Source organism: Dendrobium catenatum, unplaced genomic scaffold, assembly GCF_001605985.2.
Source record: "Dendrobium catenatum unplaced genomic scaffold, ASM160598v2 fragScaff_scaffold_390, whole genome shotgun sequence".
Taxonomy (NCBI): domain Eukaryota; kingdom Viridiplantae; phylum Streptophyta; class Magnoliopsida; order Asparagales; family Orchidaceae; genus Dendrobium; species Dendrobium catenatum.
In genome coordinates, this window is record NW_021318852.1 from 5874309 (window position 1) to 5898880 (window position 24572).

At 38.6% G+C, this 24572-nt stretch overlaps 1 protein-coding gene across 2 annotated transcripts; it reads right to left on the reverse strand.

Annotated features, from left to right (window-relative positions):
• Positions 1–54: 54 nt before the first annotated feature.
• LOC110097598 (protein argonaute 1C-like) lies at positions 55–24297 on the reverse strand. Of its 2 annotated transcripts, XM_028694040.1 has the most exons (24): positions 23917–24297; positions 23463–23508; positions 22353–23091; positions 22019–22227; positions 21782–21931; positions 21556–21689; positions 20978–21096; positions 20472–20578; positions 20229–20367; positions 13561–13677; positions 13318–13425; positions 13157–13228; positions 3185–3307; positions 2933–3089; positions 2667–2788; positions 2449–2586; positions 2023–2165; positions 1880–1942; positions 1737–1800; positions 1479–1614; positions 1314–1387; positions 1001–1095; positions 884–915; positions 55–778 (listed from the first exon to the last, which is right to left on the reverse strand). In XM_028694040.1, exons 3-24 carry the CDS (start codon positions 23073–23075, stop codon positions 567–569), a joined length of 3237 nt encoding a protein of 1078 aa, XP_028549873.1. In that variant the 5' UTR covers positions 23076–23091; positions 23463–23508; positions 23917–24297; the 3' UTR covers positions 55–566. The 2 variants fall into 2 exon arrangements, with proteins under 2 accessions (XP_028549873.1, XP_020679738.2); XM_020824079.2 differs by lacking the exon at positions 23463–23508 and having other exon boundaries at positions 23917–24296.
• Positions 24298–24572: the final 275 nt, after the last annotated feature.

A 24572-nucleotide genomic window follows, 5' to 3' on the forward strand; every position in this document is an offset into this window, starting at 1 on the left:
TAGCTTTTACAACTTGTTTTTTTATTATGGCAGCTTAATGAAAGTCGATAATGATAACAAAATTTTAACAGATGCTACATGCTGTAAAGCGACAACACAGATCCAACCAATTCTAATACAAATCATCAATAAAAGCACTGAAATCCGAACAATAAACATGAGCATATATACTACAAAGTATATCACAAACAAGTTCATGGTGCTAAGAAAAATGTCACTTCAAACACAACTACATAATCATTACAGCCACATTTAAAGGATTAATTATTTTGTGCGGATGCCGAACGCCGACCGAAGACCAACCAGAATATATCACGTCACCCCTTGCTCGGTACCGTGGCTCGGTACTACTGACGTGACACATTCTGACAGTTTCCGGATGATATTCTGCATTCGGTCTCTGCACATAATAATATCTCCATTTAAAGACACTCCCAAACACCAAAATACTAATTATGCTGGACGTGGGAAATAGACATGTTCTAAGATAAAAGACAAGTCTGAATTTACAGTCAGTTTTGAACCCTGATGAGATAAGGAAATAGAGCAATAACTGGCAGAATACCTCAGCAATAGACCATCCCCTGCTTGATATTGTCCTTTAGAGCAGGTAGAGGCCTCACAGCACTACTTCCAGGTGCTCGATCGTTGCGAGAACCGCTTGCAGCAGAAGCTCGGCCAGCCGCAGCACTTACCATTGAGCCACTATCCGACGTCTCTGTCTCCATATAAAACCTTGCCCTAAAAGCAGCAAGATGGGCATAATATGCAGGGGGCACTGTAAAGAGAAAAGTTAGTTAGACAACAGATCTATAAACTTAGACACCTCTTTCAATGAAATTATTTACGTGTTTCTTAATTGAAGGTGAAACAGAGAGATTACCAATTGAAACTGATCTTGTGCACCTTGCATATCTGCAGGAGAGACAAGGTGGTAAAATTATAAAAACGTTTAAATAGAACATGCAAGGAAAGAATAAATATAATGGAGATTCATTACGTGTAGCATAAGATATTGGTAAGCATCTGCAGTGCATCAGCAGAGAATTTGTTTTCATCCCATAATACATGGTAATGTGCAGGCCGGCTAGTACCCTGCAAAAAGCATGATATTGTAAGCCTTATGATAATTTAAGATTTTCTTTGGGACAATTTTTTTTTTTAATGTTTTATAAAACAACTTTTTAGTATAAAAATTTTTTGAATTAGAAAATTTTATACTAAAAATTTGTTTTAGAAAGCAGCAAAAATACCGTCCCAAATGAAGTCTAAATATGGAATAATCAAAGCATGAGAGAAGCAAGCATACATACTTGAATTCCAGCATGACTGCACAAGTAGAAGTCAAACTCGGTGGGATGACAAATTTTTGAATCAACAACCGTGCCTACAGTCGCAATATTCAAGAAATTTTACTATAATTACACAAAAAAGACCCAAATTAAGGAATGCATGTTATATTAGAAAGAGGGATAAACCAGGAAGTATGTTGCCGCTTCTATCAACCGAACGTTGGTCGTTATGGTTGTTTGCAAACAATCGAGTGTGATGGCGCTTTTGAACAACCACAAAAGTAACAGGAGGTAGGTAATCAGACTCCAAAGAAACACAAGCCTATAACAATGTCAGTATAAAGCATAAGCCTGGAGAGATTGTCAATAAAAGAAAGTTTAAATGAAAGGAGTTCAATAGATATTCCAACGGAAAAAAAGAACCCAAAAAAAAAAGATGTATACCCTCCTTATCGCATCAAGTTCGTGCAACAGAACCTGATGAAATTGTCCCTCACTCACACCATCCCTGCATTGGCAAAGACAATGGTTGGATGAAACGCACAGCATCAGCAAGCATGTAGACATAAAGATCTGATTCACAGGACCTGTAGAAAATTATCCTCTCAGGCTTGAATCCTGTTGCCCTTTTAAATGAAAGAAGTAGTTCCCTGAAAATGAATGCCAATATACATTCGGTGAGACAAGGGACCCAAATGCAAGAGCGAAGTTACCAGAAGAGAAAGCACACCTGATCATGCCACCAGGAATACTACCACGTCTTGGATCCTGTTCAATTTTATACAAGTCCTCAATAAGTTCCTGGCGATTGGCCTGAGCAGAAACCAGCCATGCATATTTAGTTATCTCTGGCCAGTCTTGAGATGCCACAACCTGCCATATATAGAAGACACAAAAACTGGTAATTAAAACTAGAAGTCAAGTCCCAACTAGCGGTTTCAAAAGCATAGCTAATCATGACAAATTATTAGGTGCAGACACCGGACGTCATCTAGAGACCAATAAAAATATGCCACGTCACACCAAAAGTGTACTGCGCTCGATAGCGAGCATGATACCGAGCGTCCGTACTGCTTGTTACTGCGCTTAGTACCAGACGGTTCTCCCATCCGGTGTACGCACAGAATAATCTCTCACTAATTATAAACCAACTTACAGCAGCAATTGATGGCCTAGAGTTTTCCCCAGGGTGAGGATGTGTCACATCAGCGCCAAATATGATTGTAGGCTTGTCACTGACCAAAGGTATCCGTCTAGATATAGCATCCACAAGCACAGTATTTCGGCCTCCAACCTACAAATCAAGATTGACTTTACTGGAGTTGCAATTAAAAGGCACGACATACAAAGCTCTAAAATATTAAATCTGCAGACCTTCACATTTATCTTCAAAGCAACATTGGCTAGATACTGTTTGTTCAACTTATAAACATGCTTAGCTAAACAACATTGTGAAACTAACCCAAGCTCAGTCTCACATAGACGCTTCAAATTCCCTGGAAGAACAAAACAATCGTTTTAGAACCTCAAGCATGAAGAGTTAAAAGTTAACAACCTAATAACAACAAGATCCAGCAAAAGCATAAATCAAGATATATACAAAGGATTACACCAAAATCAAGAAGGAGAGATTCACTTGCCATAAAGAGAATCATTGTTGTCTGGCAATATTGCAATAAGTAAATCAAGTTCCTTATTCATTATACTCATTGCTTCATGATGGCGTGCTGTCAATGCTCCTTCAACTCGATCAGGCCGTGCAAATATAGGAGGAAGAATAGGTTCCGAAGCAAATTCCTGCAGCAGTATAAATATACACAACTATTTTTCAGAGATCATTATAAGACCGAAAAGAAAGATATCTCCTACACGAACTAATAACGAATACATACCATCCCCGACGTACGGCACATCTCAGCTAGCTCCTCGCAGAATCTATGAATAACATTATTTTGTATATTTCGGTCAAAATTGATGCAAGTCCAGCTCCTAACCCTCCCACCATTTACCATTTTCTAGATACAAAAAAAGCATAAGCATCAAAGGAAAAAGATACATGCATAGCTGGAAAAAGCATTCTAAATTTAGTAGTAAAGTATTTCATTACTTCAATAAGGTGTATACAAATCATAAACCGCTCGTTTCAGGCTAATTCATTAAATGCTGAGTCACATATAAACACAATATACAAAAGCTCGTTCTTCATACATTTCCATGCACACACACATCCATACATATATGCATACATGCAAGATAGAAGTTCTGATTTCTTAGAATGAACAAGTCATCATATTCCTTAAAGAAGGTAATCGGGAGAAATATGCGATTCACAATAAAACGAATGAAACAGGAACATGGTAAATCAAGCTTTAAGCTGAAAACTAGGAGTGTATATATTTTTCTATCTTCTTCTTCCTATCTCCACGCCTATATATCAGCTGCATAGAGCTGGAAAAGGCAAAACTAGTAAAACACTAAAATAACATAACGGTAAAGTATTCCTTAGCTTGCTTATGATGCACCGCATCAGGTCGCCCTCTCTGGCGAGGATTCTGCTGTCTCAGCAGAAATTGATGAAGGAGCTTCGTCAGCAGGGTAATATGTATGAAGATCAGCCACATTAAAGGTGGATTTGTACCAAGCTCAAGGGGGAAATCAAAGACATAGGCATTATCATTGATTTTTTGTAATATTGGGAAAGGACCCACTTTTCGGCGGCCCAATTTGGAAAAAGTGCCCGGAGCTAAACATTCTCGGCGAAGTCGAACCATGACTAAGTCACTTGGTTTGAAAATCCTCTCCAAGCAGTATGAATCGGCAGCTTCTTATATTTTGCATAAGAGGCTATGATTTTTTTGCGGACATCGTTTAACATGCGTAAATTGATCAATCATCTGAATGGCATTGTGGTTGCTGCACTTTGGAAGGATTGCTACATCAATAGTGTAATTGGGAACCTTCGTGTATACTATGCTGAAAGGAGAAACACCAGGGGAATTGCTGGCCATATTGTTATATGTAAATTCTGCCTGGCTTAGTAGACTATCCCAAAGCTTTGGGTGTTCCTGCACAAGACATTTCAACATATTTCCCAAAATTCTGGTAACCACCTTGGTTTGCCCGTCAAATTGAGGATGGAAGGCCGAGCTAAGATTGATATCAATTTTCAACCTCTTCCATAATTCTCGCCAAAAGTGACTAATAAATTTGAGATCTGTTGACCTTGTTTTTTCCCAGATCCTTGGGTCAAAGGGTTGACCTGGTCAAATTGACCAGGCCAAGCCCCAAGACCCTATCCCTTGTGTTTAGTGGGTCAGACTAAGTTTGTTGAGCCCTGACCCAGGTCCTGGGTCAACCTGGTTGACCTGGTCAACTTGGGTTGACCCAAATTGACCCAATTCCCTTTTTCTTGATTTCAAATCAAATCTACTTCTTTTCAGGCAGGATATAAGTCCAGATTGCATTAGTTATGACACAAGTATTAGTGTTGGGTAGAACATTAATCCCACCTTAGATCTAGGATTCGAGGTTACTACACCGGGTGTCTCGTAGTATGCCTAAATAGTAGGTAAATTTATTTTCTTCAGGGACTATAAATCTTGCTTATCCGCATCACATGGATGACGCCACTTCTATCTTTTCCCTCTATATGCTGTGAGTGCATGATTCCTTTTCTATGATCTCTTGTTGGTACATTAGTCCCTCTGAATGCAGATCTTAGTCGTGTATGTTGACTAAACCATTTTGGAACCCTCTCTTTTCCTTTGAGTAGGATTTCTTAGTCTCTCCTTTCATGCCAATCCCCTTTTTGGGAAGAATAATATTGGATCCTTAATCGAGAATATTCTCAAGCCCTAGGCTCGAGATGTAATTAACCACCGGGGCTTGCGCCGTGGGAAACGGGACTCCACCATCAAATAAATCCCACTCGAACTGATGTATCGGGTGAAGGAAGCCCGTTCGATCATATCGTATATATTACTACCCATCAAGGTGCGTTGACGAGAGCTGTTATCCTCAATGGTTAGTCGTATTTACGATCTAATATGCCCTTCCATTGGCCCGTTTGCGAGGAGCACGGATGCCTGTAATTTTTTCTATCCTTCGGGGTGGTGCGGCCGTATACCCTCTACACTCTGCAGCCATCAATGTCCTTTGGAAGGTCCACAACATCACGATCTGATGTTAAGCTAAGCAGAATACCATGTAAACACAATATCTCATTAAAAAATAAGCAAGCAATGTAAAGAGCATCAAATGTTTTTTTGCAGGCAACGAAATGTGCCATTTTAGAAAACTTGTCTACTACAACCATGATAAAATCTTTTCCTCATTGTGTGCGTGGCAACCCCAAAACAAAATTAAGGCTGAGATCTTCCCATATTTTCTCAGGGATGGATAAAGGTAAATATAAGCCTGTGTTTTGATTGCCACCTTTATATGATTGGCACACTGAACACCGTTCTACAAATCAGGTTACATCACAATGTAAATGTGGCCAAAAGAATCATAATTGCAGTCGCACAATTGTTTTCTCACGACCCACATGAGCAGCGAGACCCCCACAATGAATCTCACGGATAAGCTATTGACGCCATGATGATTCGGGTATGCAAAGTGCGTTTTTTTTAAACAGGTAGCCATATCTAATGGAGTAACTCAATTCATGATTATTTTCTAGGCAGTCGACCGAGATTTGCTTAAAATCCTTATCTGAATCATACAACTCTTTTAAATATTGAAGCCCAGTGATTTCGATTGTTAACTGTACTAGTAACGTCAACTGTCAGCTCAATGCATCTGTGACCCGATTTTCAGAACCTGATTTATGCTTGAGAACAAAAGTGAATCTTTGTAGAAACAAGATCCAACGAGCGTGCATACGACTGCTTGTCTTTGGTGTATTGATGTACTGTAAAGCTTTATGATCACTATGGAACACGAAATCTTGGTGCAACAAGTAATGTTCCATTGCTTGAGGGCTCGAACGACAGCATATAGCTCTTTCTCATACACGCTCTATTTCTGACTGGTTGGAGAGAGCTTTTCGCTGAAATACTCAATAGGTTTGCCCTGCTGCATTAGCTCGGCGCCAATACCAGTTGAAGACGCATATGCTTTAACAGTGAAAGGCTTTTCAAAATCTGGAAGAGCAAGAACATGGGCAACGGATAAGGAAGTTTTGACAGCGTCGAAACTACTCTAGCACTCAGCTATTTGTCTGTCCATATGAACTGCTTTAATTTTAGGCAGTCAATTAATGGTGCAGCTAAGATACTGAACCCACGTATAAACCATCTGTAAAAGTTTGTCAGGCCATGGAAACTTCGTACATCAAAGAAAGAACAAGTAGGCCACTCGGAGATTGCTCGAACCTTATGAGTATCAACCCGCACGCCATCAACAACCACAATGAAACCTAGGAAGTATACGGTGCTGGTTGCAAATTCACATTTGGGTAGGTTTAAGTACAATTAGTTTTGCCGCAAAATTTCAAAAATCTATTGTAGGTGATGCAAGTGTTCGATTAGAGAATGAATGAAAACCAATATATTATCAAAGTAAAACCATGCAAATTTTATTAAGATATGGCTTCAATATTTCATTCATTAATCTCATTAAAATGGAAGGAGCATTGCACAGCCCAAAGAGCATAACCTTCCACTTGTATTGACCTTGTCGAGTTTTGAAAGTAGTCTTCCATCCATCACCAGAATGGATACGGATCTGGTGGTAGCCATTGCGTAAATCTAATTTAGAGAAGACAACCAAAATAAATAGCCTTTCAAGCAATTCATCAATTCGTGGGATAGGAAATTTGAATCTAACTGTGATCTTATTGATAGATCTACTGTCCATACACATTTGCCACTATCCATCCTTCTTCGGAACTAAAAGCGCAGGGACTGCACAAGGACTTAAACTAGATTGAATTAATTTCTTCTCTAGTAATTCATCTACAAGCTGTTGTAGTGTCACATGATCTTTAGGACTCAATCTATAGTGCGGTAAATTGGGAAGGGCGGCTTCAGGAAGTAAATAAATATGGTGTTGTAATGCTCAGAGTGGTGGCAATGAAGCAGGCAAGGATTCTGGGCCGATATCAAGGAATTGCTGTAATAAGTTCTGCACTTCAATGGGTATGTGGTTACTAGTGTGAAGGGGGCACTGTCCTTTAATTACTAAAGCCATTAGCACTGAATGCTCCTTACTCGAGTGAAGAAGGACTAAGCCGGAGACTGTCACGACCCGACCCGAGACGGATCCCGCCAGCACCGGGCCACGACTAGCCAAACAAACCAGACAGACCAGGATCTGGCTTTGGAATTTGCTTCGGAACTGATTCTTCCAAATATTTCAACTCAAAACAGACACATAGAGCTACCATGAAACATTAAATGCAGCGGAATAAATCATCTATATTTTTCTTTTCCTCAAAACAATCATCTACAAATACAGTACATAGCTGACAGAAAGAACAAAGAAGAAAAGTCATGACTGTACAAAAATCAAAAAGTACAAAATACCTATAACCGATCAGACTCTGAACTTCTACTCCTGGACTTCCTTCCCTTTCCTAGAACCTGAAACCACGCAGAAAACAAGGATGAGCTACAACAGCTCAGCAAGACATCAAACCTCCAATCAAAATCCTCAGAGTCCACATCAAATACAATCAGACAGAAATCCGTACAGAAATCGAAATACATAAGTGACATAACAGAATAGAACAAATCAAATCAGAACAGAACAGACAGAACAGAACAGATTAATCAGAACTAAATCATATATCAAATCAGAACAGATAGAATCGTACATCAGAACAGAATCAGAATCGTATATCAGAATAGATCAGAATCTTATAGATCAGAATCGTAAGGAAATCATAAATGCAGATCATATCAGAACAGAACAGAATCGTGTCAGAATCATAACCGTACAGATCAAATCAAATTATATCATACAGAAATCAGAAATCATAACATATCACAAGTCAGAACAGATTCCCTGACACTGGCCCCTTATGCCTCCCTTCCCAAACACTGACAGAATCTCTCGGATTCTGGCCCCTTATGCCTCCCTTTGTGCTCACGGCACCAAAACAGATGTGCTTATAGCACCAGAACAGAATTTATCATCGGATCCGGAACTTGTATTCAAAAATAGATTTCAGAGCTCATTTCAAAATTTCCCTGACACAGACAGGATTTCACAGAATCCTGACCCCTTATAACTCCCTTTTTATAGCACACAAGCATATCAGATCATTGCAGAACAAATCCGGGCAATTTCAGAATTCATACGAAAATTCGGCAGCGTAACGACAGTATACGGAATTTACACAAAATTTCATAAAAATCACAAATTACCAAATTATCACAGAATGTTCACAACGACATTGCAAGACTTTTATTCTACTGCCATAATATTTTTAGACATCGTGAAAAATTGCAGTCGACAGAAAACACCGCGGAATCAAAAATACCCGTTCAAAATTCTCCAGAAAATAATCAAAATGTGCACACTCGGCACCTCAGAAACATATCAAAAGTTACGCGGTAAAAACTGAACCAATCGGAAAATATGGATTCTCTCTCCTCAAAAGGATTTTTATAAAATATCTGATTTTTCTCTCTCTTCAAAACGACTGATTTCAGCTTTAAAATACTCTGATCGGCCCAGCCGATTGCACGATCGTCCTGGACGATCTGAACAAATCCACATCGGCCTGGGACGATTTCTCAGGACGATAATTAATTTCCAGGACGATTTGCTCTCTGACTTTTTCCATGAACTGATCGTCCCGGGACGATACAACATCGGCCCCGGACGATACCTACAGGAAATCATTCCTGTAACTTCTGTACAGAATCTGGAGCAGAATTTACACTAATCGTCCCGGGACGATCCAGATCGGCCCGGACGATCCTGGAGCAGATTTTGATGTTACAGAGACCATGTGCATTACAGATTGCTTATGCTTTGATGCTCCCAATTGATCCGTCAGGTATGGGAGGGGTCGGAATTTTCTACTCTTCCAATTGAATGAATAAGAATTTGATCGTCCATCATTGATCACCGACATCAAATTGCCTCGGTCTTATGAGTATGACATGGCACACATCTATATCAATATTGTCACGTAACACGTCACAGACATAATGATGGGGACATCAATTGGAAAGTCTACCATCGACGTGGCCGTAGATCAACGGCCATGATTTATCCGATGTACTTTTGATTTTATTATTGTTTCCTTAGTGATGTATTTTTATTTCAGCATTTTCCCTTTTTACTCTTGCTTGAGGGATTGAGTCATGTAACCCCTTGAGGGTATTTGAGTCCTTTTGTTTTATGTCATTGTAAGAAGCTATTTAAAGCCTTCATCTTATTCTTTTGAGGTTAATGAATGATAATCAAAGAAATTTCCAGCAATTGTATTCTTGATGCTTAGGTGAGAGCTTGAGAAGAAATTTGAGAGTTTGGTTGAGCCTAAGAGAGGCCACCCATCGTACCCAAAAGTCACCACCGGTGGCTCTTGGTTTTTCCTCCTTTCTTCTTCCCTTCTCCTCCACTTCCACCGCCAGCCATCCCCACCACCAACCACCACCCCATAACCCCTCCTACCAAAGCTCACTTCAACCTAACCACCAAACCAATCCCTTTTCTCCTTTAGCTCTTCCACCCGCCCCACCCAAGCCATGCCCACCGCCGGCCACCTTGTTTGTCTCCATGGATGAGGAGTCAATGCCACTTTAATGCTTGCCTAAAGAGTTCAAATAATTTGGGAAATTATTTTCATCATTTGAAATTCAAATTTTGAATTTCAAATAGTTTCCTAAATTAGAAAGCTATTTTAGGAAAGTATTGAATCTCCTTCATGACATAATTCAAATTTAATTTGGGTGGAATTTTTCTTCTCCTAAATTAAAGAAACCAAATAGGAAGGAGATTTAAATTTCTCCACAAAAACCCTCTCCCCCTCTCTCCATGCCGCCGGCCCCTTGTAGGGGTCCCACTCCTTGAATGCTCCATTAAGGCTCTTAATTGCATATAATTTGAAACCCAAATTCAAGTTATTTTCCCTTCAATTCCACTCAAAATCTGAAAATAATATCAGATTTAGAGATTGGAATATTTCTCCTTTCTCTCAACCCAATTCTATTCCAAACCCTAACCCTTTTCCCCCTACAAGCCGCCGGCCTTCCCTTCCCTCCTCCATCTCCCTCCCTCCTTTCTCTATTGGGCTCTCTCTCTCTTTTTGCTTATGATGAACGGCCAATCCGGAGCTTGAATCCGTCCTTGCGTAAGATGATTAAACTTTCGTGGATCTTCTCAACTTGTCGTCCTTCGACTTGAATCCAAATATTGATGGGTTCATAGAGAAGTCCGCCAACTACATACTAGTCGTTTTGACAATGGCTATGGAGAAAAAACTATCGGAAGGTACATGGTGAATCAAGACGCTTCTCCGAGAAGGTGATCTTCTTCATTGACTCGTGTACTTTCACATTCTACTTACTTCGTAGAGAGATTGTTCAAGTAAGAGATTGTGTTTAATTATCGCCATCCATTAGTAAGCGTAGATTTGTTACTTCTTTTCTTTTGGATCTCATTGTTAGACCAAGGTTATGTTAGAAATTACTTCGCATGCAACGCTTTGATTTTCTTAAATGTTTTGATTTCGCTTAGTTTATTGCGTAGCTTAGCCTAAACGAAAGTGACCACTTATTAGTTTTATTTTGTTGTTTTAATCGCTAATAACGAAAATCCAAAATTGCTCTTTAATTATTTTGTGCAAGTTTCTGTTTTGCATATAGTCCTGCATCACATAATGTTTCCCGATTGAAAATGTAACCTGACACATCTCAGACACCAGAATATTCATCCCCTTTTTCACCCAACTGATTTTGTAAGGGTGAGGACTTTTAGTCATTTGGAGTTGTAAAGCTTGCACCACTACGTGCAATCACATTTTCGATACAACTGATAACAATCAGTAAATCACAAACCTTTCCATTGATAGTGCATCTAGTTTTAAACACAGCATTTCGCCGAGAGTTTGGTTGTTGGTGAGGGGCAGTAGCATCCTTCCCATGATGCAAATCAGTGGATCTCCAATATCAGGCGTAATGTCCTCGAGCTCAGGTTCTTGTTCTTCCACCTCATCCTGTGTGCCTTCCACTTCAGTGGTAGCCAGTTGCAGTTGTTGTCTGTTTGGACATTCATTAGATTTGTGTCCGGATTGAAAAAGAAATCCTTACCGAAAGCACTTAATGGTGGTGGGCCTTGCATAGGGGTGTGAGACCTCGTTCCCTTACTGTTCCTCTCTGATTTGGTTTTTTCCTCTCAGGATCGTCCAGGACGATTGGAAATCATCCAGGCCGATCGGCACTGTAGAAAATATTGCTACGTTCTTGAGTTGACATATGCACTAACAGTCACATTGGGCTGAGGCAATTGGGATGGAGTGTGTGGAATTTGTGGAGGTACGGGAGCTTTTCCAGGGTTATTGGTAGATTTGGAGACTTCAATGTTATGATCAATATATGATTGCCAGTTTGCCTGCTATTTGTAACCTCTGGCTAACTGAATTTCGGCTTTGAATGTGAAATTAACAACCTGCGATAAAGACCAAATTGAATTGAGCTCTAGGTTTACATCACCATGCTATCCATACCCAAACCAGCAATCCCTCCTCTCTCTTTCTCTCAAATCGATTTGAATTTATCCTCTTAGACAAACATCTATTATGGGTTTATAAGATACCTTTGGATATCGCAACCCGTGGAGATCAATAAGGATCATATCAGGTCGACTATCTCTTATGACTAAGTAGACTATGGACTATGACAACTTGGGATGATGTAACTATGAGATCTTGATTTGGTTTATCATCATTTCACCCACCATCTTCTTTAAATTCATGGTTGTCAATATATAATCCAAAATCAATTTATTGCTACCATATACCAAGCACTTGGTGTTTATCTTACTACAAGCCTTAATTGAAAGTTCCCTCCTATCACTAGAAGAGGTAATAAACCATAAAGCTTGCGACTATGAAAAACTTAAATAAGATCATAAAATCCTTGAAAAATAATGACAAAATCTCCAAAATTCTTCCAATCTTAAATCTAATGTCTTTTAAAAAATTAACTTAGAAATACTTCTAAACCCTTCCAATGAGATGTCGGGGGGGACAAAATCTCCAAAATTCTTCCAATCTTAAATCTAATATGTCTTTTAAAAAATTAACTTAGAAACACTTCTAAACCCTTCCAATGAAATGTTGGGCGGGGGGGTTATTGTCTTTAAAACACAAAAGAACACAAAAAAAATCACAAAATACTAAAATAGAGCCTTCACTTAAAATGATTTGGAGATGGTAAATGAATTGTACACGCATTACTAATATAAATAGGTAAAATTAAATCAAAGAAAAAAATATTAGGAAAGAAAATGTTTGAGTGAAGTATTTTGCAAATAAATTTAGCACCACAGATAGCACACTTAATTGAAAATGTATTAGTGGAGAATGTAAATTAGCAACATCAATCCCGGAAATTAGGATAAGGCTAATAATTGATGGTATTTTGGTATAGTATTGTTAAAGAAAATATGACATCATAAATCTCTTGATGTGGTCTTTCTAAAATTAAAAAATAACAAGGTACATAAGCAAATAACATGTACTACATTTTGGTTTTTCGAATCTAGAAAAAGCAAACTGATGTTATAAACTCCTAAAGATAGCATTCTTGGTTTTTAATCATTGTAACCTCTTATAATGCATAACATAATAACCAAAAGTTAAACTAAGATGTATATCATGCATTCTGCTAGTAGTTTCACATAAGCACCTTATCCCTCATATTCCACTGGCCAACCCGTGGCAAACAATTCTCCTCCTGGCCAGTTTCGTGGTATTTCAGCTGCAACAGTGACGGCAGAAAGTTTTAAAGACCGATAAAGAAACAAGTCAAAGAATTTTATAAAGAGAAAATTGAGCAATTTTACATACCGTAGGGGGAGGCAGAATGCGTGCTTCAACTAAAGCAAGATTTTTACTGATTTTAATTCCAAACTCCTTGGCATATGCATCCTCATCATATGCATTGAGATTAACAGTCTGCCGAAGTAACGTATGGTTTCCATTAAAAATAAATAAATAAAACGTTTTGTGCAAAACCAACAGTTGTAGTAAAGCCAAAAGAAAAGGAAAGTACTTTAGTAAAACTAATTTTATGAAAAGAAAGTATTAAACCTGGATAATATCACGCTCTCGATCAATTGGACGCTGGCAAGCAACCTTTAGAAGAGCACTTATTTGTCTTACATTCAACCTATTCGAATATCTTTGTCCTTCTACAATCTTGCAAACCTGAGAAAATAAGCAAAATTAAGTTTCCAAAACTATAATGTCTGGAGAGGAGGCTGTTAGCAATTGGTGGTTTTCAGGGACTCCAAATTGGAGTTCCCTCTCAAAATATTCAGATAAATAGAGCCCGCTTATAATTTAGATTCTTGGAGGTCATGCATGATAGAGCCCTCCCAAAAACTTTCTAGTAACTACAACATTTAAAGAGCAAGACTTTTGAAATGGCCCTCTTCTCCCAAATATTTTAGGAGATCATATCTACCACTTCTTTTGTAAGGTCCATTCGTTACAGAACCGTTCTTAGGAATCCCTAATAGATTCTATCCAACAATAGGCTTCCTTTTTGGCATGCTAGCTATGAGAAAATACTAACAGTAGCAAAGAAAATAGAGAAAAAAAAAACATAGATAACTGAAACTATATATGTATATATATATATCACTACAAGAAATTCATGAATTTCTAGCGGTATGAACCGGCGGTTATTTAATTAACCGCCGCTGGAATTAGCGGCGGTCAAATAACCGTCGGTTAGTCTACCGGTATTATTTCTTACCGACGGTTCAGCCGCCGGTAATTCCTTCCGTTCTGACCGCCGGTAAGCCACCGGTGATTTACCGGCGGTCGTCGGTGTTTAACCGACGATGACCCGGCGGTTTGGCCGCCGGTATTACCGGCGATTTTGACAGCCGGTATGCCGCCGGTAAATAACGGGCGGTCACCGGCCTTACGACCGTCGAAAAGCCGCTGGTTAATAAAACCGCCGGAAACTGTTTCCTACGCAGCCGTCGGTTTATTACAAAACTGCCGGAAAGCTTTAATAACCGCCAATTATATCTGAATTTTCTGTAGTGTGTGTGTGTATATATATATCCGCTAATACTAAAATTATCAGCACAATATAAAAGTTTGTAATATTCCGTGTAAAATGAAAAAAAAAAAAGGAATAAACTTGAAAACAAGAGTAGTGGAGCAAAACAAATATGTAGTAGTGGCAGTAGAGTGTTCCTCTCCCTTAGGATGCTCCGCCTCAACTCGCCCCGGCTTCATAATAGCTCACATAAGGTGAGATGATCTTTGTGGTAGCATTATCAGGGAGATAGTAAGTATAAATCTCATAAACATTGAAAGAAAGCCGTGCATGAATACAAGGAGATAGATCGACGATATAAGCATAGATCGACTATATAAGCAATATCATTGATAAGTTTGACGATCGAAATTGAACCAAACTTTCATGGGCTCAATTTAGAATAAATTCCCGAGGGAAAACATTCCTTGAGAATCCAGACAATAGCAAGGTATCTCGGATGAAAGAATTCTCATCATTTATGTGAGTCACCAATTTGCTCATAGTGTTTGTTGGATGCAATTAATTTGGTCTGAACTTCATCGAGCATTGTATGGTACTGCTCGATCATCTCCTCAGCAACCTTGCTTTTGCATTTGGGAAGGATTGTAATATCAATTAAGTGATTGGGCATCTCCATGTAGACAATATGAACGAACATCTTCCTATTGATTGGTCGAGCATCGAGTTATATACAAATTATGCTTCTCCGAGGGTTTCATCCCACTGTTTTGGATAACCTTGAATAAGACATCGAAGCACATTGCCGAGAGTATGATTTACAACTTTGATTCAGCCAACAAACCCTCGTAGGATTAACTTAATTTAAGTTCAGTTTGAAACCATTAATTTCCACAATTAGCTCCCAAAATAATTAATAAGTTTGACATTGTGGCCTAAAGTGAGGCTGCAATGCAAGCCATGGAAGCGAACTATATCATGAAAGAATAGGTGCATAATGTTGAGTGCATCTAAAGTCCTTTTGTAGACAACGAAGTGAGCCATTTTGAGAGTTGGCCGACCACAACCATAATGGAATCAACTCCTCGTTTTCTCCGTGGAAGTCCCAAAACAAAGTCTAGGCTCAAGTCTTGCCATATCAAATCAGGAACACATAATGGAGTATAATGTTAATGGCATCACCTTTCACTAAAAAAAACTTGATTAATTTTGAATGAAGTCTTCCATTTATCACTGAGTCTAATGCGAATTTAGTGATATCCACTATTAAATTTAGTTTTGAGAAAATAGATGAACCGGCCACAATTTATCCAACAAATATTCATCTCATGGAACCAAAAAGCGGCATTTGATTGTGATTTTGTTAATGGATTTGTTAACAATGCATATGTGCCAACTTCCATCCTTTTTGTGTATGAGTAAAGCAGGGCCAGCACATGGACTTAGGCTAGGTTGAATGAGCATTTTATTTAAAAATTCATCCACCAAATCTTGCAATATATTGTCTTCATTTAGGATCATTTGATAATGTGGAAGATTGGGAAAGGAAGCACTTGACATAAAATTGATTTGATGTTGTAAAACAGTAGCAGTAGAATTTGTGATAATAGTTTAATAATGCCAATGTCTTCAAATTGCTTGAGAAGGTCCTCGACTGGTTTCGATAGCTATGGAACCGTAAATTCTACGTTCTACTCCATTATTATGAAGGCAAGCAATGAAGAAGAATCTCACCAAGAATGTAATAGTGCAAGACCCGAACCTATAAACATTGTGGGTTTGCCCTTTGTCTGTTTAACAACCATTTCGTGTGAATTTTGAAAGTAACCATAGTATCTTTCCATTCCAATCAAATGAGTAGATGCTCAACCGACAATCATAAAGAACTCCAGTGTTATATCGCCATGATCATCCCAAAATGATCTGACAAACTTACATGTTAAGGACATCACAAAAAAATTAATAGTGTTTTCCAACAAAAAAAGTAATTTCGCATATTTCTGATACTTGATTTTCCATACCTTTTATACCCAATTGATTATATATGGATAAGGATTTTGTGTTGTTAAGCTTGGACGAGTTACCTTGATACGATATTTTTTGTATAGCCATTATCAATCAGTAAATCACATACTTTTTGATTAATTGTGCAACAAATTCAAAATATGGCATCTCTGATGCGGACATCGGCACGAAGTTTGGCATCTATCACAGGAGGTGTCGTAAATCGACGACTCTAATTTACATTGTCATTTATGATTTATTTTATGATTTTAGCTATTATTTTATGTTATTTCCTGTTCTACCCCTAGGTTAGTTTATTTGAGTGTTATGGCCCAAGGGGCATTTTTGTAATTTTTAATTTTCTCATGTTGTGGCCTATATATAGGGCCTTAAGCTATTGTAATGGGGATGGTTAATTTGATATGAAAATTTTGTGTTCCACACTTGTGTTCTTCTTGAGAGAGGACGAGAGTGAGATTCCTATGGAAAGGAATCGAAGTTGTCACCAGCTGCAGGATGGGTCCGGGCTTGTGAATTGATGTCCCTTGGAGAAGGGCAAACGAATCACCCGTCAGTCTTCGAAAGAGTCTAGGGCTTGTGGTTTCTATCATTTTATTTTCTATCGTTTGTTTCTATCTTTCGTTTTATCTTTATTTTTTATGTGGTTCTTTCGTATTGCTCCCCGTTGTCATATTTATCATCTTCCTACATCCACCTTCACGTCATCTTCTTCCTCCTCCCTCAACTTCACGATCCAAGCTCCATACCGAGCCCTCATACCGCCGGCCCAATCTTTAGCCGCCGTCCACCATCCACCACATCATCCCCATTGAAATTCTTGCCTACTTTGGGTGTTCATATTTTGGGCTGATTTCAAATTCAAAATCATGTATTTTGAAATTCGAAATCATGTATTTTGAAATTCGAAATTTTTCCTAATTTATGAAAGCTATTTTTGAGAAGTTTCCATTTGTAAATCCTATTTGAATTTCAAATTCAAAAGGGATTTAATTGGTTCTTGCCTTAATTCCCTAACATTAAGCAAATTCCATTAAGTCCTTCTTAATTTAAATTCATTTGAGTTCTAAATTCATTTGAATTTTAAATTCAAATTTAAGAAGCCTTAAATACTCTCATTCAATGCTCCCCTTATTCTCCTAAGCCACCGGCCCCTGTATGAATAAATGGAATTTATTTCCTAATTTCATACTAAGCCTCTTTGGGAAATAATTCCTCCCTCTTGCCAACCGGAATTCTCTACACCCAAGCCTTATCACACTTTCCAAAATCTACTGAGAGAAATTAGGAATAAATTCCCTAATTTCTCCCCCATAATCCCGTAAACCTCATTACAGATTTTCTGAATTAAAGTTTGTCATACTTGCTCCCTCCTCTTGCTGAGCCGAAATCCCCTCATTTTGATTAATTCCAAAAGGAAAAATCCTGTTTGGAAACAAATCAATCATATTACCCAATCTCAGGAACCGAAGTTTACAACATCAAAAGCCTTAATTTATTCCCGTGGACAGCTCACCTCATTAACGGAAGAAATCCCCTCCTTTTCCTAAATCCCATATTAATTGAAATATGCATTTAATTTCAGATTTCAATTAACCTCCCTAAACCTATTTTGCTCCACCGTCAACCTCTCTCTTACCCGCTGCCCCCTAGTTGTCAACTTTCTACCTACTAATACTGCAGCCAGAGATTTCCAACAATGATTATTTGCTTCCCAGCAACTTGAAGCTTCAAAATTGCTGCTGTCCTGGAGATTCCAGCAAAGGAAAGTCAGTGTAGTTTGCTGCCAGAACCCTCATACTGCTGTCCAACGCTCTCTTATAGCTACTGTTTGGATTTCCTAAGCCATACAGCTTGCTGTCCACGTATGCCAGCAAAGATACCCTGCTGTCCAGCACTGTGGAAGACCTCGATTTGCTGTTAATTTCCCCACAGCTGACCACGAGATTCACCAAAATTCTACAGCCTTATTTCCTCATCCGTTCTCCCTATTTCCTAAGCTCAAAACTCTGAGAATTCTCACAGATTTTATGTCACGACCCGACCCGATCCGGGACGGATCCCGCTCGCACCGGGTCGCGATCGGAACGAACAGACTGACTGACCAGGATCTGGTTATGGAATTTGGTTCGGAACTGAATCTTCCAAATAATTTAACTCAAACAGACACACAGATACAGAACTACTATGAATCATCAAACACAGCGGAACAAAACATCTATCTTTTATTTTCCTCAAAACAATCATCTACAAATACAGTACATGGCTCAAACAGAAAGAAAAGACAGCAGAAAAGCCATGACTATACAAAAATTAAAAGGTACAAAACAATACCTATACTGATCAGACTCTGAAATCTATTCCTGGACCTCCTTCCCTTTCCCAGAACCTGAAAACCACTAGAAAACAAGAGTGAGCTCAACAGCTCAGCAAAGCAACAAACCTCCAATCAAAATTCTCAGAATCTCAAAACCAACACATCAGACAAATCCGTACAGAAATCAGAACAGAATCGGACAGATATCAAATCGGACAGATCAGAACGGAACGGATCAAATCAGAACAGACACGGACATATCAAATCAAACAGAACTGAACAAATATTAAATCAAACATAACTGTACGGAAACAGAAGTCGTATCAAATCAGAAACAGAACAGATCAGACATATCAAATCAGAAACGGAATTGTATAGAAATCAGAAATTCAGATCATATCGGAACAAAACATAATCGTATCAGAATCATACAGAAATCATATCATACAGATCAGATCAATTCATATCGTACAGAAATCAGAATCAGATGTGCTTACAGACAGATACGGAAATCAGAATCATATCAAATCAGATATCAGATAATTTAATTCATAGCTAAATGCCCTGACACTGACGGAATCTCTACGGATTCCGGCCCCTTATGCCTCCCTTCCCAGACACTGACAGAATCTCTCGGATTCTGGCCCCTTATGCCTCCCTTTGTGCTCACGGCACCAGAACAGATGTGCTTATAGCACCAGAACAGAATTCATCGGATCCGGAACAGAACAGATATCAGATTTCAGATTGAGCTCATTTCAGATTTCCCAGACACTAACTGAATCTCCACGGCAATTTGGGTTTAAGAGGCTGCATCGCTACAAGTTCCTGATTGGGGTTCAAATGGGCTCGATTTTGCAACTGGTGACTCAATTTTGCCTCCATATGTCGGATGCTGGCTAAAATGTGGTCGAAATGAATGGCTTCTAAAGTGGAAATTGAGTTGCATTTCATCCGATTGTCGTGCAATGCCCCTTGCACCCCCGTATCCAAACTCAGATATCCGTCAAGAGCTACTTGGTTGTTCCCTTCCACTATCGTTCCCGGTTGTCTAATACAAATTTCGCATGGCAGCTAAGAGTAATTCAAACAGCACGAAGGAAGACAGAGAAATGGAAATTAAAAGAAACACATATAACTAAAACTGTATTGTATATTCCCTGATTTATCATTCTTCTTCTCAGAATGAACATATCCTTGTGTACCAGTTACTACTCTCCTCTAATACTAAAATTATCTAAACAGTATAGAAGTTTGTAATATTATATGTTAACTGAAAAAAAAGATAAAATATACCTATAACAAAAAATCTAATATTTGATGCTCTGCATTAAGAAATCATGGGGTCCAAGGAATTAAAAAATAATAAAAACAAAACCCATAAAGGCAAACAAAAGACCACACCTCCATAGGTAAATAGTTTAGCTTTTTTTGATTGCCAACTTGCAGGCAAGGCCAATTGGCACGTCGGATGGTGAGCCCGTAAGTCTCTTGAAAATATGCCACTACTGACTTCATTGTACCACTCTCGTCAACAGAAAAACTATCACAAAACAAAATAAAATAAAATAAAATGAAAATTAATAATAACAGCATAAAAATAAACAACAAAGAAAAAATGAAGAATATATTTAAAAAGAAGCATACGTCAACTCTGTAGCTGGCAGTGATGATAAACCAGATATGATAAACTTTCTGCGCATATGACCCCTATGTGTAACCTCAATCTTCACACCTCTTAGAGCCTTCTTGATCTGAATGAGAAACCAAACGTTTCCATGAATTTTTAGTAGAGTAAATCCGTGTAGAATGTTGAAATATTAATTTCTCAACAAGGATTAGCCAAAAAAAGCAGCAGAAAGAGAACAGAAAGAAAGTATCCACATAAAGAATAATATAAAGATGCTGCTGCTTATTGCTGCTCGCAATGGTTAAACAGGTTAAATCAAAAGCTTGGCTTAGAAGTATATCTATTGTTCCAAAAAAAAAAAACCTAAAGTAGGCACCTGAAAGCATTACCAAGTGAACACATAAATTGCTACATCCATCTATTGTAAGAATCTACCCAAAACAAGCAAATTTGAAGACGAAAAAACATTGAAATACCCCACTAGAATAAAGCTCAAATTCTTCAAGAAACTCTGGTGACTCACCTTTAGACGATCTGAGTCCAATAATGGTCTTGATGGAACATCCCTAACATCCCTATTCAGAAACTGATTTACAAAGTCGACGACTGGCAATGGTTCAATGAATGCAGCAAATGACATATCTGTATAAGAGAGGGATAACGGTCAAACATGAAATAAATTTTAGTTCAGAAATTATGTAACAATCTACAATCAAAGTTCAGATGGTCTTAAAAAGCAGAACCAAACCAAAATCAATAACCCCTGATAGAACAATCTACATGCAATATGCACTTAAATCATTTAAAAGAAGAAATATCCCTTAAAAGAAGTTAAACAAGCTACATTTTATCAGACGTTTATACAATCGCAGTAAGGAAAAATTCATCTTATGGAGACAAAAAACTAATAAAACAAATCAAGGAGCTAAAGATAACATAAAATCTATGTCCATTAAGAATTGCAAATCTCCCTTAACAGAAGGCGAGCACTACTACACAACACCTCAAACTGCATGTTCCTTAATTCGCAACTTCATATAAATGAACCATACAATGATACAAAGCAACTCATTCAAAGAACCACAGGACATCTGACAATACCAATATTCAGTGACAAGCCCATCTGTGTCGGCCTGATGCTTTGATAAAATCCACGCCAGCTTTCTAAGCCTTCACCAAGTGGTTTTCTCAGACCAAAATTTGGAGAGTAGAAAGATCGACCAACAGAAGAATACCTGTCATTCGACAGTACAATAATCTTTTAAAAATATACTACAATGGCGTGGCAAATTAAAGAATAAATGCGACTTGAACAAAAGATAATTACATAGCAGTGGGCAACTGACGCAGCACAATATCAAGAATTTGAATAGCTTCCTGAGGAGCATCTGCTTGTTTTCCAGCCAGAAACATTTCTAGATGATGAAGATCAGCACGAGCAACTAGTTTGATAACAACTTGGAAATTCCTTTGCCGTCTTAATCAAAGACATAGTAAAATATCAGCACAAGTTACAAAATGCAAAACCAGAACCACAAAATTTAGGTCATAACGCATTAATTACCTTTCAGTACCAGCTCCATCATCTTCATCAACTAGAGTAACTCGAAATTTATTAGAAGTAAATGGAAGAGCTCCTGCCGTATAAAGGCTCTTTTTACCATCATATGCTGGAAGGCGGCCGTCCAAATCGGAGTCTTTAAACACCCTTACAAGCTCTTCAATCACAGCTCGATTTATACTACGTGAAGTAACTTCAGGTTTAATGGAAACCTATATAAATAAAAGCAGTAACAATGATCGGTATTTCAAAAGGAAAGAACTTCTCAAAGTAAGATTCACAGCAGAAGTGAGATCATAAGTTCCAAAATTTAAAATCAAATGGAGAAAGAACACACATCATAGTGATGAAGATCCTTCTTAGGAAGCTCCACAAGGAAATGGTTTGCCTTAACCAGACACTTGGTCCCATAACTGCCTTTGCCTGGGCGCAATGGGAATCTCATTGATTTGCTTGAAACTGGAACCATAGCCCGACTAGCTGAGGATTCAGCCTGAAGAGAAAGGTCCTGAAAACCCTCCATCAGAGCCACATCAGGACTTGATGAGCTTGTCGGAGCAGGTGCCGCTTGGTGTGGAGTTTGTGTTGCTTGGTGCAGTTCGGGACGCCGCTGCAGCTTAGATGATTCGGCTACAGATGGGCAAATTCCTTGCCCAGCTGATGCATATGCACCAACTCTGCGGCCAGCGTGATGCTGCTGAGATTCACCACTACCCTGTTGCCCACCAGGATGTTGGAACCCCATCCGGGGAGCTTGCTGCTGGACCATACTCCCGCGAGAGGGCTGTCCGCCACCGCTCTGGTGATAACCAGCACTGCGTCCCCCTAATTGTTGAGGATTGACAGGCCCACATGCCCTTCCAGCTCCTCCTGGTGCTTGAGAGTTTTGAGCTCCACCCAATTCCTGTGGAGCTGGAGAGTGATGAGTTCCACCCTGTTGCTGTGAAACCGTAGAAGTTTGAGCTCCATCTCTTCTACCACCACCAGGGTTTTGAGATCCTGAGCCCTCACCACCACCATCAGCATAGCCAGGAAGAGCGGTTCTTCTCTTTCTCACCATCTTAACAAGCTAAATACTAAAACCACAAAACGAATCGAGTTTTCAGATTAAGAATCTCCACGTTTTCAAAGTAAAATCAACTGAATCTAAGATGAGGAAGTTATGATAACATGACTGGCATCATGAAATACAGATTAGCAATTAAAGCTCCACTCCGAGACAACAAATCATAAATGAAACAAGCGTTCATAATCATTAGCATTTGCTGCAGCAGCCACATGAGCATGCGTGCGATCCAATTGGGGCAATTGCCGTATATTTAAAGCTGTTATTGAAATTACAAATATTTTGTTAGAAAAACACTACAGAACTGCTTTTTTTATAGCTTCTTGCCTTCTCATCATAAAAAATTGCAAAAAATAGCAAGAAAATAACAACTTAACATACGTGCAGCAGCAGTGAAGAAGCTTTCCCAAATAGAGCCTGATACTCCCTAAATTACCATAATCGATAAATTCCAATCAATAAATACAAATATAGTAACAAACGATGCATTAAACAGTTTGAAAACGACAAATTATGCTAAACAAAGCAAGAACATAGCCAGCTTAATTGAAGCACATATGTTACAACACATTGATCTACATCCTTACAGAATCAAATTAAACGGAAAAAGAAAAAGAAAAACCATGATCGGGGAAAGGAGAAGAAATGATTGCTAAAAGCACTGAAAACCAATAATCGGACAGAAGAGAGTACAGCAACAGAAATCCTTTCAAATTGAGGTGATGAAATTGAAAGATGGGTAGAAATCACATGCGAACAAACGGATTAAAAAGATGATCATAGCAGAAACCCGCTACGTTGTAGAACAAGAAGGAAGATGACCAAATTCTTTCACCTAACTCACAAATCCACTGCTGTTGCCGAAACTGGCTGTTTTCCCCTTGAAACTACTTCTCTCTCCTCTAACTCTCTCTCTCTCTCTCTACTTCGCTCAGCTCTTCACGAGAAGACGCCAAGACTTTATGAAAGGGAGACTTCAGAGATCAGTAGATTCTGGACAGTTTCTTGGTGAGCACTGCTCAGTCTAATTCCTTACAGGCTAAGCCTACGATAAAGTCTTTTGCATCAGCGTTAGCGTTTGCGTTTGCGTTTTGGGTAGCATCTCCAATCTTTGCTAGTTTAATTCCATGCAAGCTAAACCGACAGTTCTTTTTTTTTTTTAATCTTTCTTTGTGCAGTTGACGGCATCCAATGCGAATCATGCAGAACGGAATTTTTTCATCGCGAGCCACTACTCAATCCGCCTGTTCAAATCCTTGCAAACTAAGAATTTTTTTTTTTTTTTTTTTTAAAAAAGAGACATTTTTTTTTCCCATTTAAATGGTTTTTTTTTTTGCTTGCAACAGAGACCATTTTGTCTTCCCATTTAAATGGTCTTGTCAGCCTTCACTCAACATCGGCTGTCATTGGCGACCATGAAAGTCATCAATTTATTATCCATTGGCGGCCATATGTTTGTAAAAAATTTTATTATAGAAGGTAGTTTTGTAA

Excerpts from the sequence above, each read along its gene's own strand:
- LOC110097598 (XM_028694040.1), bottom strand. The coding sequence starts at position 23,075 with ATGGTGAGAAAGAGAAGAACCGCTCTTCCTGGCTATGCTGATGGTGGT. Across the intron at positions 1,943-2,022 it reads ATTCCTGGTGGCATGATCAG|GGAACTACTTCTTTCATTTA; the intron begins GTGTGCTTTCTC and ends ATTCATTTTCAG. Across the intron at positions 1,615-1,736 it reads AACTTGATGCGATAAGGAGG|GCTTGTGTTTCTTTGGAGTC; the intron begins GTATACATCTTT and ends ACATTGTTATAG.